Source organism: Molossus molossus, unplaced genomic scaffold, assembly GCF_014108415.1.
Source record: "Molossus molossus isolate mMolMol1 unplaced genomic scaffold, mMolMol1.p scaffold_m16_p_16, whole genome shotgun sequence".
In the NCBI taxonomy this organism is placed as follows: domain Eukaryota; kingdom Metazoa; phylum Chordata; class Mammalia; order Chiroptera; family Molossidae; genus Molossus; species Molossus molossus.
The window spans coordinates 43,436,279-43,451,040 of NW_023425351.1; the positions used below are offsets into that span (position 1 = coordinate 43,436,279).

The following is a 14,762-nucleotide window of genomic DNA, read 5'->3' on the forward strand; positions in this document are numbered from 1 at the left end:
TAGAAGGATCACACTGAGGACAGTCAGAGAGTGGCCAGGGAGGAGAAAGAGATACTAATTAGGAGTCAGATCTATGGTGATCCGGAATTATATAGATTCAATGAGGGGTGGAAGGAGGAGAGGCATGAAGAGATGTTGAGAAGAATCAGTGGAACCACAGTCAGAAAATACTTTCTGAGCATACTAACAAGGAAATTGTCTCTCATGGCAAAAACTGAGCCTGGCCCATGCTGTGGGATGCTTTGAGGGCAGGCCAACAGTGAAAAGGTAAGTATTTATAATATAAAAAACCACCATCAATTTAATATATGTATAATACAATAAATACGTTAAATTAATAAATTTACTTAATTTTTATTTTAGGAATAAAATGGACTACAGGATATTTTAAAATACTGGTGTCAAATTTCAGGGCCCTCCTCCAACATATAAAGAGCTTAGAAGTTATGTCTACTGTGCTCATAATAAGAAAAAAACTGAACAAATTAAAAATCAAGAACTCTTCTTGGATTCTTCAAAGAATTGTGGTAACAGGGCAAACTGCTGCCCCTAGAACTAGAGACAGGCAGGCAGATACAGAGAATCACAGTTTATCAGCAGCAGGAGCCTGTACTGGTAGGAATACTTTACATCATAATTGATGGATTGCTCAAGGCTCAGTGTAGACTAGCTTGAGAGTTAAAAATTCCAAGTGGGGCCCTGGCTGGTTTGGCTCAGCTGTTAGAGCGTCGGCCTGTGGACCACTGAGTCACGGGTTCAATTCCCAGACAAAGGCACCTACCTCGGTTGTGGTCCCTCCCTGGGAGGCAACCAATCGATGTGGCTCTATCACCTGGATGTTTCTCTCTGTTTCTCTTTCCCTCCGTCCCTCTTTCCCACTCTATCTGATGATAAAATAAATAAATAAAATTTTAAAAAACTCCAAGTCGGGGAGGGCCTGTCTTGGGGGTAGGCGGGCACGTTCTTGAGTTTTAATTCCCAGAAGCTCCACCAGGTTCTCACTGTAAGATCGGAGAGGAATCCCTTCTGGCCTCTGGCAGGGGGATGCGTAAAGTAACCATTTTGAAATACACCCACAGTTCTCTGTTCTTTCTAACAAGGCCTGTCCTTAAGGGAAACTATTTTACCAGATCCTAACAGACTATGATTTTAACCAAAGCCTAAACAACCTGGGGAAAGGAAAATACCTAACTCAGGCTCACTGAGATCTAATCACAGGATTATAAAACACTTCCCCTCTTCCCACAGCTACGCCACATCCATCGTGTTCCTGTATAGCAACCGGGATTACAGCTCCAAGTATTCCAAGCCTCAGAGCCTAGGAAGGAGTCTTTAGGAAAACCCAAAACAACAGAGGAGACAAAAACAATACCACAGCTACTGCGAACAGTAAATACAGCTTAACTCCCAGCCAGGTAAACATAAAGCCTCACCACAAAGGCCAATATGCCTCCATTCCTTCTACCTGATACACATTTCTACAAATTTGTACAAGGCATGCTAAAAGTTGAAAATAAATAAAAATAAGCAAACAACAACAAAATACACAGTCTGAGAATTTTCCACAATTAATGACCCCAAATCACTGACACAAGCAGGATATATACTAAAAAATCTATACCTAGAAATAACATATTTGAATTGCAGATAACCCAAAACTAAGAAAATCTTGAAAGAAACCAGGAGACAAGAATTACATTAGACTTTTCTTCAGAAACTATGCAAGCAGAAGAGGGGAGTAAAGTATTTGAAGTGTTGAAAGAAAAATAAACCCCACTAATGTAGAATTCTGTATCCAGGAAAATTATCCTGCAAAGTGAAGGAGAACAATAGACTATGGAGGCAAACAAAAACTGGGGAGATTTGTCATGCCTATCACCTTGGATCTGAGTCCTAATTAGACATGCCTTGCAAGAAATGTTAAAAGAAGTTCTTTAGAGAGAAGGAAAATAACATGGGTAAAAAACTCAGATCTACATGAAGAAGGGAAGAGCATTGAAGAAGGGATAAATGATGGTAAAATAATGTTTTCTTCTTAACTGACCTAACAGAAATAGTGTGTTCAAAATAATAATAGCAATAATGCACTCAGTGATTATAGCTCACGGATAAGTGAAATGAATCAGCGATGTGATAAGGGACAGGAGGGGGACTTAGATATACCTTGTTATAAGGTACTTGCATGACCCATGAAGCAGTAGAGTATCATTTGAAAGTGGACTTTTATTAGTTGTAAATGTAAATTGCAAACTCTAGGGCAACCAATGAGAAAATTTTAAAAAGAAGTATAATTGATATGTTGAGAGAGAAAAGAAAATGGAATCACATAAAATGTTCAATTAAAACAAAACAACAACAACAAAAAAGGCAGGAAAAAAGTGGGATACCAAAAAAAAAGAGAGAGAAAGAAACAAAAAAATAAAGAAAGGCAACAAATGGAAAACAGACAAGAATTTCGTGGCCGCTATGGGTTGTGGGGCAATGTGGGAGCACAGGAAACTGCAGGGCTCAATGCTTTTTAAAAACCACTGCTTTAGAGAAGAAGGTCTCTGAAGTGTGCCTACTGATGATGCTTTCCCTCATTAAAATATCCAACTCTTAAGAGAATTAGAAACAGCAGTTTCTACTTTGAAGATACTTTCTGAGACTGTATTACAGGGAAAGTCTGTCGCTTCCAACCCTGTAACCCAGGCCACAGCCCTTGGAGCTGCTGAGTCCTGAAGCCTAGAGGCGGTGGAGTTTCATCCTCCAGGTCATTTCTTACACATTCTCCTTTCCCTCCAGGAAAGATAAGGGTGTATGACTGGGTCCTCTCTGCTACAAGTGTAACTCTGGTTAATAAGAGGGCTTTTACTTTTTAAGGCTCTTCTCTTGCTACTCTGTCTATCACAGAGTAGCCTGTGGACTCCCTGAATCAGCATCATCTAGGATGTCTGTTAAAGAGGGAAATTCCTGGGTCCTGCCAAAGACAACGAATCAGACTCTCGGGGAGTGAGCCCAGGAATCGGCATCGCTGGCAAATGTCACGGTGAGTCTTCTGCACACTACGGTTTGAGAACCACTGTTTTAATATATTGTTGGGTTTTAGGAATAGGATGGGGAAGGTTCTTCCCTTTATGTTTTAGGCCAAATTATTGCTAGGAATATTAGCAATATTCCTGGTAAATATATCTGCTAACCAAATACAGTCATACTCAAGGAATAGTTGTTGAAAATTACTTGAGGATTATGATACTTCCTTGAGCTCTGTGAAAAGCGAGACATTAGATTTTTCTAACCTAGACAGTACTTTAATTCTAAATAAGTTTTTAAATATTTTATAGTCTGTATGTCATGTGTGCAGAATAGCTGTCATTTTTAAATGGTGGGAGTAAAACAAGCCAAACTTTATTTAGATGGAAGGCTTGCTCTAATGAAGACCATCAATAGATCACTTGAGCTTCCATGTCAATTAAATTTGGTTTAAAGAATTCCTGCAAAAGACAAATACATGGTTGAAAACATAAGTAGCTATAGAAAATATAAATCCAAAACAAACCAAGAAACCTCACATATAGCTGTAATAAATAAGGATAAAAAGTAACAGATGTGTCAGCACACTCTCCACAGGAGGTCAGGCTAGGGGCTGGGGGAACTGAGAGGTGCAGTGGCCGGGATAAACTGAAGAGAAGAAAGATGAGCAGGCACAGAACATAAAGATCTGCTCATCACACCCTCCCAAGAATCTGAAAACTAAGGATTTTGTGAAATACAAGTAAGCTGCAAGACAGAAAATAAGAGAAAGGGGACTTAACTGGGTTCTTCAATTATTGAGTCAAATGGGTTACACATATACTATGTTGTACTACTATACTACTCTACAGGGGCATTGTTAAACTCAAACATTAGTATCTAATCTAAAACCTTTTCAATTGTGCTATATCGAAGGGAGGCAAAGTGCTCCTACCCATAAATTTGTTAGAGGGGTGTGCATGTGTTTAGTTGGTGTGTGTACATGTTTGATGTGTATGTATTTTTGTGTGTACATGTGTACAGCTGTGAAAGTACATGAGCATGTGTGTTAGAGGGGCACAGACGTCTGGTTAACTTCTAGTCTTTGACTTACCTTGCACCTGTCAGCACCCCGGTATGCACTCATGTGAGTGTTGTCACTCTGGAAACGGGATGAAGGGTTAGATATATGTCTTTCCTCCCTAGCAGAGTAAAACAGAAAGAAAGAAAGAGACAGAGAAACAGGACACACACACACACACACACACACACACACACACACACACATTCTGCTAACTTGGAGGGTTAGATCAGTTGGGAGGGGGTCAGTCCTCATCCCTCCCTGCCCTCTATATTCTGGATAGCCAGGGCAAAGGCAGAACAAGAAGGAAGAAAGACATAGACTATCATTGGAAACTCACTCTGGATGTTGTGGGAAGATGTGGTCTTTTTCAAAGACGTAACTGAAGCGGTAGGCCTGTTAATATTTGTGAAAGATGATGTGCCTGCACAAAAATAAGAGAAATAATGAAAAAGTGAAGCAATCATCAGCAAAGTCCTCTAAAATTAATCTGGGATGGAAGATAACTAACAACCTATAAGCAAAAATTACCTGCAAACAATTTCTTTTCCAATTCTTCTTGAACTTTAAGAAGAATCCTTTCCTGTTCTAAGGCTTCTATGTACTTTGAATAGCACCAGGTTGGCTAAAAAAAATAATAATTTTCAAAGTGAATTTTGGAATATTTGCCCCAGAAAAGAAACTGAAGGTAAGATAATAACTTATATCAGCCCCTTCATTTGAACAGTGTATTGCAGGATAATATATACTATAAAATGTACACATATCATAAATTTACAATTATATAAAAACAAGTAGAACTTAATCATTTAACCTTTTTAACTGGTCATCAAAAATTGTTATCAGTCTACCTTAAACCATTTTAATAAGAACATTTATGATAAACTAAAGGTACCTTTTTCTATAGCCTTGACTAAAATTTTAAATTCCCTTGTCCCAGGTTAGGAGGAGGGTAGGGATGTGAGGAGGAGGATTTACTACTTCTCAGTGAAACAATTTCTTAAAAGCTTTATAGATTTCTTGAGAGCTATTCAGTCACCTTAATATACTCAATTTGATTGTGAATTTAGGTGCTTAGGAAATACCCAAGTTTTCTGTGGGGGCTAGTTTTGCTTTTGGATTAATCACAATTCTTCAATTTGTAAATCTATCTGAAACAAATGCATGTACAGAGCACTCCACACTTACTAAATGGCAGTGTATTGTTATTTTAACAATTCCTAGAGTAATTTAACATTCATACATTAAAGAGCCATAATAAAAACAATAATTATTTATATTTATAAAAATGCCTTTGGTTTCCAAAAGCATTTAGCTTCTTTATCTTGAGATATATGACAATATCATCATCCTCATCCTCATCCTCATCCTCATCCTCATCCTCATCCTCATCCTCATCATCCCTTTCTCTTTTTAACAGCTAGGAAAACAGCCTCAAGAGAAATTAAGTCATTTCTTTCAGGCTTCAGGGTAATACTGACTTGTGTCAAAGTAAAACTTAGGAGACTGGTATCCCTAATTTCACATTTCTCCCTTTATTTGTATACTATGTTTCTGAAATTTAATGCTAGTCATTTGCTAATAAAAGTACTTCCAAATGTCATTATTAGGTATCATGCACTTTTAGATACCTCTTTTTCAAAGTATGTTTACAAAAAATGTGGACATTTCTCTTCTCTAATAAAAGCTTCATAGCCTAGCAGTAATCTTAGCTGGGTAGCTGAACTTACTTGATATTTTTAAATACCAAAAAGATAGATTCCTCAGCTACTATATTAAAGATGCAATCAATTTCAATAAAAGTCATTAAAAATGGACATATTAAACTTATGAAATTTCAGGGAAGTGATGTTAATGTACAAGTTATAAATGTAAATATACATTAGTTAATAGTCATGTACTGGCCAATTTTATGACCACTTCAAAGAATTTAAAAATTGAGACAAAGCATTTGCCACTCTTTTGTCTTCTCTTAACCCAAGAATAGATCAACCTATATGTATTCTATTTTGCTCTACATATGTCTTATTATCTTTTTCGATAAGATAGCCTCTTAGATCTTAATACATATCAAGAAATTATTTTTCTCGATTATAATGTCCAGGATTAGCTGAAATTTTAATGTTCTCTGAAGGCTCAAGGAAAATTCTCTTCCCATCTCTTCTAGTATTACAATTTTAGCCTCATTTTCAAACAAACACACTTTACTACTGTAAAATGACTGAGCTACTGCATTCCACTAGCCAGTGCTCCACAGAAGTAATATCTGGTACCTTTCTTGCTTACCTGTCGGCTATATGCTGGTAGGCTTAAAGCTGGGTCACTGACTACACCAGCTGTTCTGACAGTAGATCCTGAAATAGTTGCATAATGTTTGATTCCATCCTGTAATTATATTAAATTGTTTCAAAAAAGAGGTAATGCTATATTAATATAAGGTTACAGTTCAGGAGTCAGAATAGCATATAAAAAATTATTTTGTGAACACCAGACCTGAGGTTTCAAGTCATTATCACTGATGTGACATAATCTACTGTTTTGATCTTTAATTTTATTTCATATTAATATAAAAATATTAAAAATAAATGAGAAATCATGAAGTAGAATGTAAAAATCACCCCAAATTTTAGCATCCAAGAAAAACCCTATAAGCATTTTCATTAATATCCGTCCAAATTTCTCACTAGAAAAATGCATTGATTTAATCTATAATTTTAATATTTATATTTTATTACATAATTGTCATTCCATATAAATGGAATCACACTATGTATGCTCTTTTTAAATGTTTCATTTAAAATGTGAAGATTTTCCTATGTAGATAAATATAGAACAGGGATTTTACTAAAGAGCAGGGTCTTTGTATCATTCAGCAAGTATGCCTATATGGTAAAACAGTATATCACTGAATATTTGTTGGATGATGAAATGAATAAATTACACAATCATGTTTAATGGGTTAATGGTCTTATGCATGCAAATATTTGTTGACCAATAAAATAATAGACTATATAATCATTTCAACAGGTGAACACTATTCTAGTAAAGGGATGTACCATGGGTAATTTAATCAATGCCTACTATTAGAAATTTGGGTCATTTTTAATTTTTTACTATTATAACTGATGCTGTTCATTTTTCCCAGTTTTCTCCCATAGAATAAATTCCTGGAAGTGTATTTGCAATATATGTTGTCAAACTGTCCTTCAGAAACAAAGTACCATTTTATACTTTCTCCAATAACATGTGAATTTGTTGTCCTCCTCAACTAACACTGGGTATTTTCTTTGCCAGTCTGTATGTCTTTAGTTACCAGCGAGATTGAACAGTTTTTAATACTGTTAATCATTTGTATTTCTTCTGTGAACTGCCTGCTACTACCCTTTGCCCACTTTTCTGTTAGGAGTGTTTATCTTTTTTACTATTTATTTTTACAGCTTACATCATACATTTTATGTTCTCCTAATTCATCTTTAACCTTGTTTATTTTTGCCATTTAAAAGTTTAAAATATTTATTTAGTTAAATCACTGTAATCCTTTCTTAATGAATCTGCTATTGTTCATTTTAAGTACTTAATATTAAAATAGGTATCAAACTAGATGAAATTTTAATGAGATTCTCTTTCATTATAACTTTTTTCATATCATCCAGTTCCATTTGATTCCTTTATAACAATAAATAAGAGTTGAAGGATATATTTGATATTAGTATTTTTGTTATAAAGGACAGTTACCGCTATATTATTTATGACATGCATTGTGCTTCACGTATATTATTTAATTTAATCCTGTGATGTAAATTCTATTACTATCTCCATTTTACTAAAAAAAAAAAAAAAAAAATGAGGTTTTAGGAAGTAAGGTGTTTGCCTAAGATACTAGAAGTGATTGATGGTAAGATCAGGATTCAAAACTAGGCCGACTCCAGAGACCGCACTCCTGTCCACTATGCTTTGCTGACCAAATAACACCTTACAATTCTATAGTGGAATAGCTTACATGGTCTTTTACATGTATTTTAATTAATCTCTATCAACTCATGTGAGATTAATATTATTTCCATCAGTTGATAGAGGAAATTGTGGTTAAGAGTCATGCCTATGGCCCAGCCCACGTGGCTCAGTGGATTGAGCATAGTCCCATGGACCGAGAAGTTCCAGTTTGATTCCCGGTCAGGGCACATGCCCGTGTTGCAGGCTCGATCCCCAGTAGCGGGTGTGCAGGAGGCAGTCGATCAATGTTTCTCTCTTACATCGATGTTTCTATCTCTCTCTCTTTTCCTCTCTTTCTAAAAAATCAACTGAAAGAAAAATTTTTAAAAGATTGGTTACCTTGGGAAATACAATGCTTTTCACAGTAACTGATTTTTTTTCAGAGTATACATTTTATGTTATAAAAAAATCATGGGATTCTTATATTCATTTTTCCAACATTTCCTCATATGTCTTCAATGACAATAAAATACCGGAATAAACATCTTCTGTTCTATTGGTCTTCCTTAACTTACATTTTCCATGTTAAATGCATGTGTGAAACTGGCAATGACTAATAAGATATCAATATGTTTACTGAATATAATAAAAACATTTAGAAGTAAAATTCTTTTGTTTTCTTTAGGATTATTCACCCTACAAAAAGTCTACTTTGACATTGTCAATATTTGTACCTTGCCCTGTTAGTAGTTACCAGTTGACAGACACAGACAGATGAGAAGATCACTATGCATTTACATAAACAAAGTACAATATAGATGATAAAAGCATACATCCTGGAGTTTCTGGAGAAGTAGTCATTTAAGATTTTCTCTACTCTCATAACATCACCTGTTCCAGTATTTGCTTCAGAAAAAATATTTCCCACATATCTAAGCAAGTTGTTATTACACCTAGCTGTGAAGTTCTTCCTTAAAGTGGGAGGTACACTAAGAGATCTTCTTTATACCTCTTCACTTCTTTATTCATTTATTTAATCAATATGTATTTAGAACCATTTGCTTAAATCATACTTTGAAAGATCAACTCAAATCTTCCTTTTATTAGAGGTCCTTCACCTTTCCCCTTTAAATCATTAATTGCTCCATTTTCTGTGATCTCAGGTTTTTGTTTGATTGTTAATATCATTTTCAGTTAAGTGTAAATCATATTCATATCCTTCGCAAATGTAGTAGGGATCAATATGTAGTGGACAATCAATAAAACTCTATGTAGTAGATGATCAATAAAAGTCTAGTTAAAAAAATGATTAGGTTGAAAGCATTATTGAGAGACTATTTAGGCCACATTAATAGAAAATACACCAAGCTAATGTGAGATGTATTCGATTGATAAAGTTATTCATATGCTATCGGTGGATTCATGCAAGAGCTCCAAGCATACATAAGGTAGACACATTCTTTTTTCCCCCTTAAGTCAGCAATTTTCAACAGTGTGCATAGCAGGCATACCGCTGTGCCGCAAGAATTTTTAAAACATGCAATACCTGACTATTTAGTCAGAAGCACTGACCTCTTTTCCCTTAGATAAAAAAAAATATGTCAACAGGTAATACAACAATAGCGATCAGTGTGAATGAATCAGAATTATACATATTTTTTTTGTCAGATCAGCAAAAAATGTATTTTTGGTGTGGTGCAGAATTTTAGTAATTAGTTTATGTGTATCATGAGATAAAAAAAAAAAAGGTTAAAAATCACCACCTTAAATCAATCCAAGAATCTTTCCTTCCTGAGCCTATCAATTTAGGATCACAGTCACATAGCCCAGGTGGATATGGACTTGCCTCAAGGCACTGGAGAAAGTAAATGTGAGGATTTTAATTTAGTGAAGTCTGTTCCTTGTCAGATTACATAGATTGGGCCAGATGCATCGTTTGAGGCAAAAATCAGATTTGGTATTATTTGATCTATCATTTATCATCTAACTCATTGGAAGGGAAATAATTATGAAAAATTTAAAAATAAATAATCCCTAAATAATATTTAACATTAATAGCATTTCATTTATGGATGAATATGAATTTGCCCATGGTTACAGAACTCATAACATAATAACAAAAATATATAAAGACATATTGTGAAGAACTGGTTCAGATGCAACATAGACACCTCCTCCTATTTTTTTGGCTCTTATCTTTTCCTTTATCCCCAATCTATATTGGAAATACCTTCAATCTGTGATGATAAAAAACATCACTAAATATATGCTTCTGAGAGTGTTTCTCCACCATTCAAATATTAATGTTATTGAATATTTAATACATGTAAAATATTTATAACACATACATAAGATATGAATAATAACAATATAACCAAAGCTTAGAAATATAATAGTATTAGTACCTTTGTCCCACTGTGTGTCACTCTCAACCCCATTATCTATCTCTATCTCACCCAGAAAGGTAACTGCTTTACTGAATTTTGTAACAACTCCTTTTTCTTGTTTATAGGTTACCATATTTGTATTGCTTGGTTTTGTATGCTTTTGAACTTTATATAAATAGAATTGACTGGTTTTATTCTTTTGTGATTTTCTCACTCAACATTATACTTGTGATATTCATCCATGTTTATTATTGTGGTTATAGTTTATTTGATTTCCATCACAGTACAGTATCCTACTATATTAATTTATTTATTCAATCTCCGATTAATAGACATTTGAATAGCTTCTTGTTTTTTGCTATTGAAAACATGGTTGCTACAAACAATGTGTGTGTCTCCTGATATATGTGTCCATAATGGCTCTAGAGTATATGTATACAAAAGTAGATTTGCTAAGTTGAAGTCTATTATCATCTTTTAATTTATTAGATAAGTTGAATAGTTTTCCAAAGTGACTATCAATTTACACTCTCATCCACAGAATATAAGAGTTCTGACTGTTCCACATCCCTATTATTAGTGGTTGAGTAAAATATAAGACATTTCAAAATGAGCAGAAAATGGTAGGTGATAGCCATATAAAACTATTATAAGAATTAAAAAAAAAATAAGGACTAAAACATTTTATTTATTGATAGTACTCTCCAAGAAACCCAGTCATGAATCAGAGGAAAACTATAACATAGGAGCCCAAAATGAATTAAATATTCCTACATGAACATTTGCATATATGAAAGAATACTCCAAACCATAAATCCAGAAACTCAGGGAAAATATATAAAAAGGAAACTGTAACATGACAGTTAACTAAACTTAAAAAATGATTGAAGAAATAAAACAAAAATCTTTCAGAAATGGAGCTAGAAGATATCCAAAAGAGAAAAAAGATTTGACCAGATAGATAGATAGATTGACAGACAGACAGATACATTATATATACAGGGCTAGACAAAAGTAGGTTTACAGTTGTGAGAATGTGAAAGTTTATTCTTGTATTATTGTTCATTAATTTTTATATTATTTGTATTACAACTGTAAACCTATTTTTGCCAACTTCTATATGTATGTATGTATGTGTGTGTGTGTGTATACACATACTTTCTTTCTGAACCATATATGTATATAAATCATATATATGAATCAGAAAGGAAGTGGATAATACATATATAAATCCACCTCCAAAGTTGGCAAAAGACATCAACCTATAAACTCAAGAAACTGAGCAGTCATTAAATAAAGTAAACCCAAAGAAATCCACACAAGACACATCCTAATAAAAATTCTGAAAACTGAAGACAAAGAAAAAACCTTGAAAGCAGTTAGGAGAGATATAATACCTTATGCATAGGAAAAAGAAAGGCTAAAATAATAAATCTTGGAACATCAGAAACAAGAAAATGAAAGATTAAAAGTACAGGTAAGCAGAATAGACTTTTTTTACTCTCTTGAGTTTACTAATTTATATTTGATGGTTGAAGCAAAATTTATTAAATTGTCTTATGTGGTTCTCAATATATATTGAGGAAATATTTAAGATAATTATACGCAGGTGATGGGAAAGGGACTTAAAGGTAGGTAGTTTCTAGACTCTACTTGAATTGGTAAAATGTCAACACCAGTAGACTATGTATATGTAATGTAATATCTAAAGCAACCACTAAAATATATGAACAAAACTACAGCAAAATAAAATTCCAAGAAATGTACAAGCAAGCCACATGAATGCAAGACAAAGAAAACAACAAAAAAATGAAAAACAAAGGGAACAAACATATCAACAATTACATTAAAGATAAACAGACTAAATACAGAAATTAAAAGTGAGATTGGCCCTGGCTGATTTGGGTCAGCGGTTAGAGCATTGGCCTGTGGACCAGAGAGTCCCAGGTTTTGTTCCTGCTAGAGGTACATACCAAATAAACAAACAAACAAAAGACAGAGATTGGCAGAGTAGATTTAAAAAAACACATGCAATTATATGCTGTTTAGGGAAAATTTAATTAAAAAATAATGATATAGGTAGTAAAGGAATGAAAAAAAAGATGCCATGCAAACATCAAAGGAGAGCAAGCTGGTTCTACAGCTTTGGAGCACCTTGGCAGTTCCTCAAAAGGTTAAACATATAGTTACTATATCAGCCAACAATTCAACTTCTAGGTCCCAAGAAAATTGAAAACATATGTCTACACATAAAACTGTACAAGAATGTGCACAGCAGAATTATTCATAATAGCCCAAAATAAAAAACAATCCAAATGTACATCAACTGATGAGTAGACAAACAAAATATAGTATAGCCATACAGTGGAATATTATTTGGTCATAAAAAGAACAAAGTACAGCCCAGCCTGTGTGGCTCACTGGTTGAGTGTGAACCCATGCACCAAAAGGTCAGGGCACATGCCCAGGTTGTGGGCCAAATCCCTGGGGGTGGGGGCATGCAGGAGGTGGCCAATTGATGTTCTCTCCCATCAATGTTTCTATCTTTCTCTCCCTCTCTCTTCCTCTCTCTTTAAAGAAAAGAAGAAAGAAAAAGAGAAAAGGAAAGAACAAAGTATTGATACATGCTACAACATTAATGGACCTTGAAAATAGTATGCTAAGTTAAAGAAGCCAGTCACAAAAGGCCACATATTGTATGATTTTATTTATATGAAACACCCAGATATAAAAAGTAGATTAATGGCTTCTAGGGGCTGGGGGGAGGGAGAAATGGGGAGTGACTATTAATGGGTATAGTTATTTTGGGGGTGATGGAAATATTCTAAAATTAAGTAGTAGTGATGGTTGCATGACTGTGAATACATGAAAACCACAAAATTATACATTTTAAAAGTATGAATTTTATGTTACATTAACTAAATTTTAACAGATCTACTATTAAAGGAAAGTATTCAAACAAAGCAAAAAAGAAAGCTGGGGTGATTATATTTATATTTTATTATTAGTCCAAAACAGAAAACAACTCAAATGTTCTTCAGTGACTGAATGGTTAACCTGTGATACAGATGTACCATGGAATACTACTCAGCAATAAAGAGGATGAACTATGGAAGATTGGGGTGGATTAGGTAGAAGCTACACTAACTTTCTCCCAGGACCAAACTTGAGTTACAACTAAATTATAGAAAAATAACCTTGAATAACCAAGAAGACTAGCTGAAGAGAAGCCTTACAACCAAGGATTTACAGAAGAAGCCATATAGAGACCGGTAGGAAGTACAGAGGTGCAAGAGGGCTGGCCTCATTCCCACAGGCAGCAGTTGAGTTTCCCCCTGAGAAGTATGTGGTCTGACCCCCAAGCCAGATTCCCCAGCCCAGAGCACCAGAGCTGGAAAGAGGCACCCTTATAAAGTCTGGCTGTGAAAGCAGCCAAGTTTCTGTTCACCAGGGAGAGATGTCTAGAGACACAGGCACCCTCTTAAAGGGCCAACACAAAAAATTTCATTCACAGCCACTCACTCTGGGCTCCAGCAAAGGGGGCCCAGAGTAGACTAGAACTGTGTGAGGGGAGTCTGGGGATGGTGGCTCTGGAGAGAGAGCTGAAGGGTCAGCCACCAGGATCCCTATGCTGAGTAATTCCCCCATATTGCATAAGTCATCATTCTTGGGTGGAGCACTCTCCTCCATGAGAAATCAGCCTGGAAAAAAGTAATAGCCCCACCTACTGGAATCCCTCTTGCCAAACCCTGTAGAGTTTATGACCTTATGAGGATGATAGCCAGAGGATTTTTCAGTGACAGTCTGACAGGCAGCCTGCATGAGGAGATAGATCTCTGGGTGCTTGGAAACTTTTGCTGACCTGCCCCCAGGCCCAGTGCTGGCAAAAGACAGTTTGATTCATATTTCATAAATCCAGACAAATCAGAGGCAGCCACAGTGATTCACTGATAGCTCTAAACAGGTTGCCCAGGGCCAGTCACAGGCAACATCAGACATTGGCCTGCACCAGAGCCTTCCAAGAGGCCCCAGAACCAACACAACCAATGGCCAGCTTCAGACAGCATCACCATAGGATACAATTAGTTTCACAAGTGGCATTTCCTAAAGGAGATGTTGACAGGCACCAAAACCTGCTGAGCAAATTGCTCTTTGTGTAATCAGAACCTGCACAGCAGCTTGCACACTGTGTTTGTGGTTGAGCCTCACAGTCGGCCAACCTGAGGGTCAATCCCACATGTGAATGAGTCCATAGCAATCAAGACTCAGTTACAATAGGGAGGCCTACATAATCCACACAAGAGCACCCAGCTCAGGTGATCAGGGAGAATGTGTCACTGGATCGCACAGGATACCTACTACATAAGGTC

At 35.4% G+C, this 14,762-nt stretch overlaps 1 protein-coding gene across 1 annotated transcript in view; it reads right to left on the bottom strand.

Moving 5' to 3' along the window:
* Window positions 1-3,462: 3,462 nt before the first annotated feature.
* RGS22 (regulator of G protein signaling 22) overlaps window positions 3,463-14,762 on the bottom strand; it is a 125,145-nt gene continuing 113,845 nt past the window's right edge. Inside the window, exons 22-25 of the mRNA XM_036263834.1 lie at window positions 6,359-6,457; window positions 4,604-4,697; window positions 4,413-4,496; window positions 3,463-3,473 (exon numbers count right to left, since the gene is read on the bottom strand). Coding sequence (XP_036119727.1) covers window positions 3,463-3,473; window positions 4,413-4,496; window positions 4,604-4,697; window positions 6,359-6,457 — 288 coding nt within the window. The remainder of the gene's footprint in view (window positions 3,474-4,412; window positions 4,497-4,603; window positions 4,698-6,358; window positions 6,458-14,762) is intronic.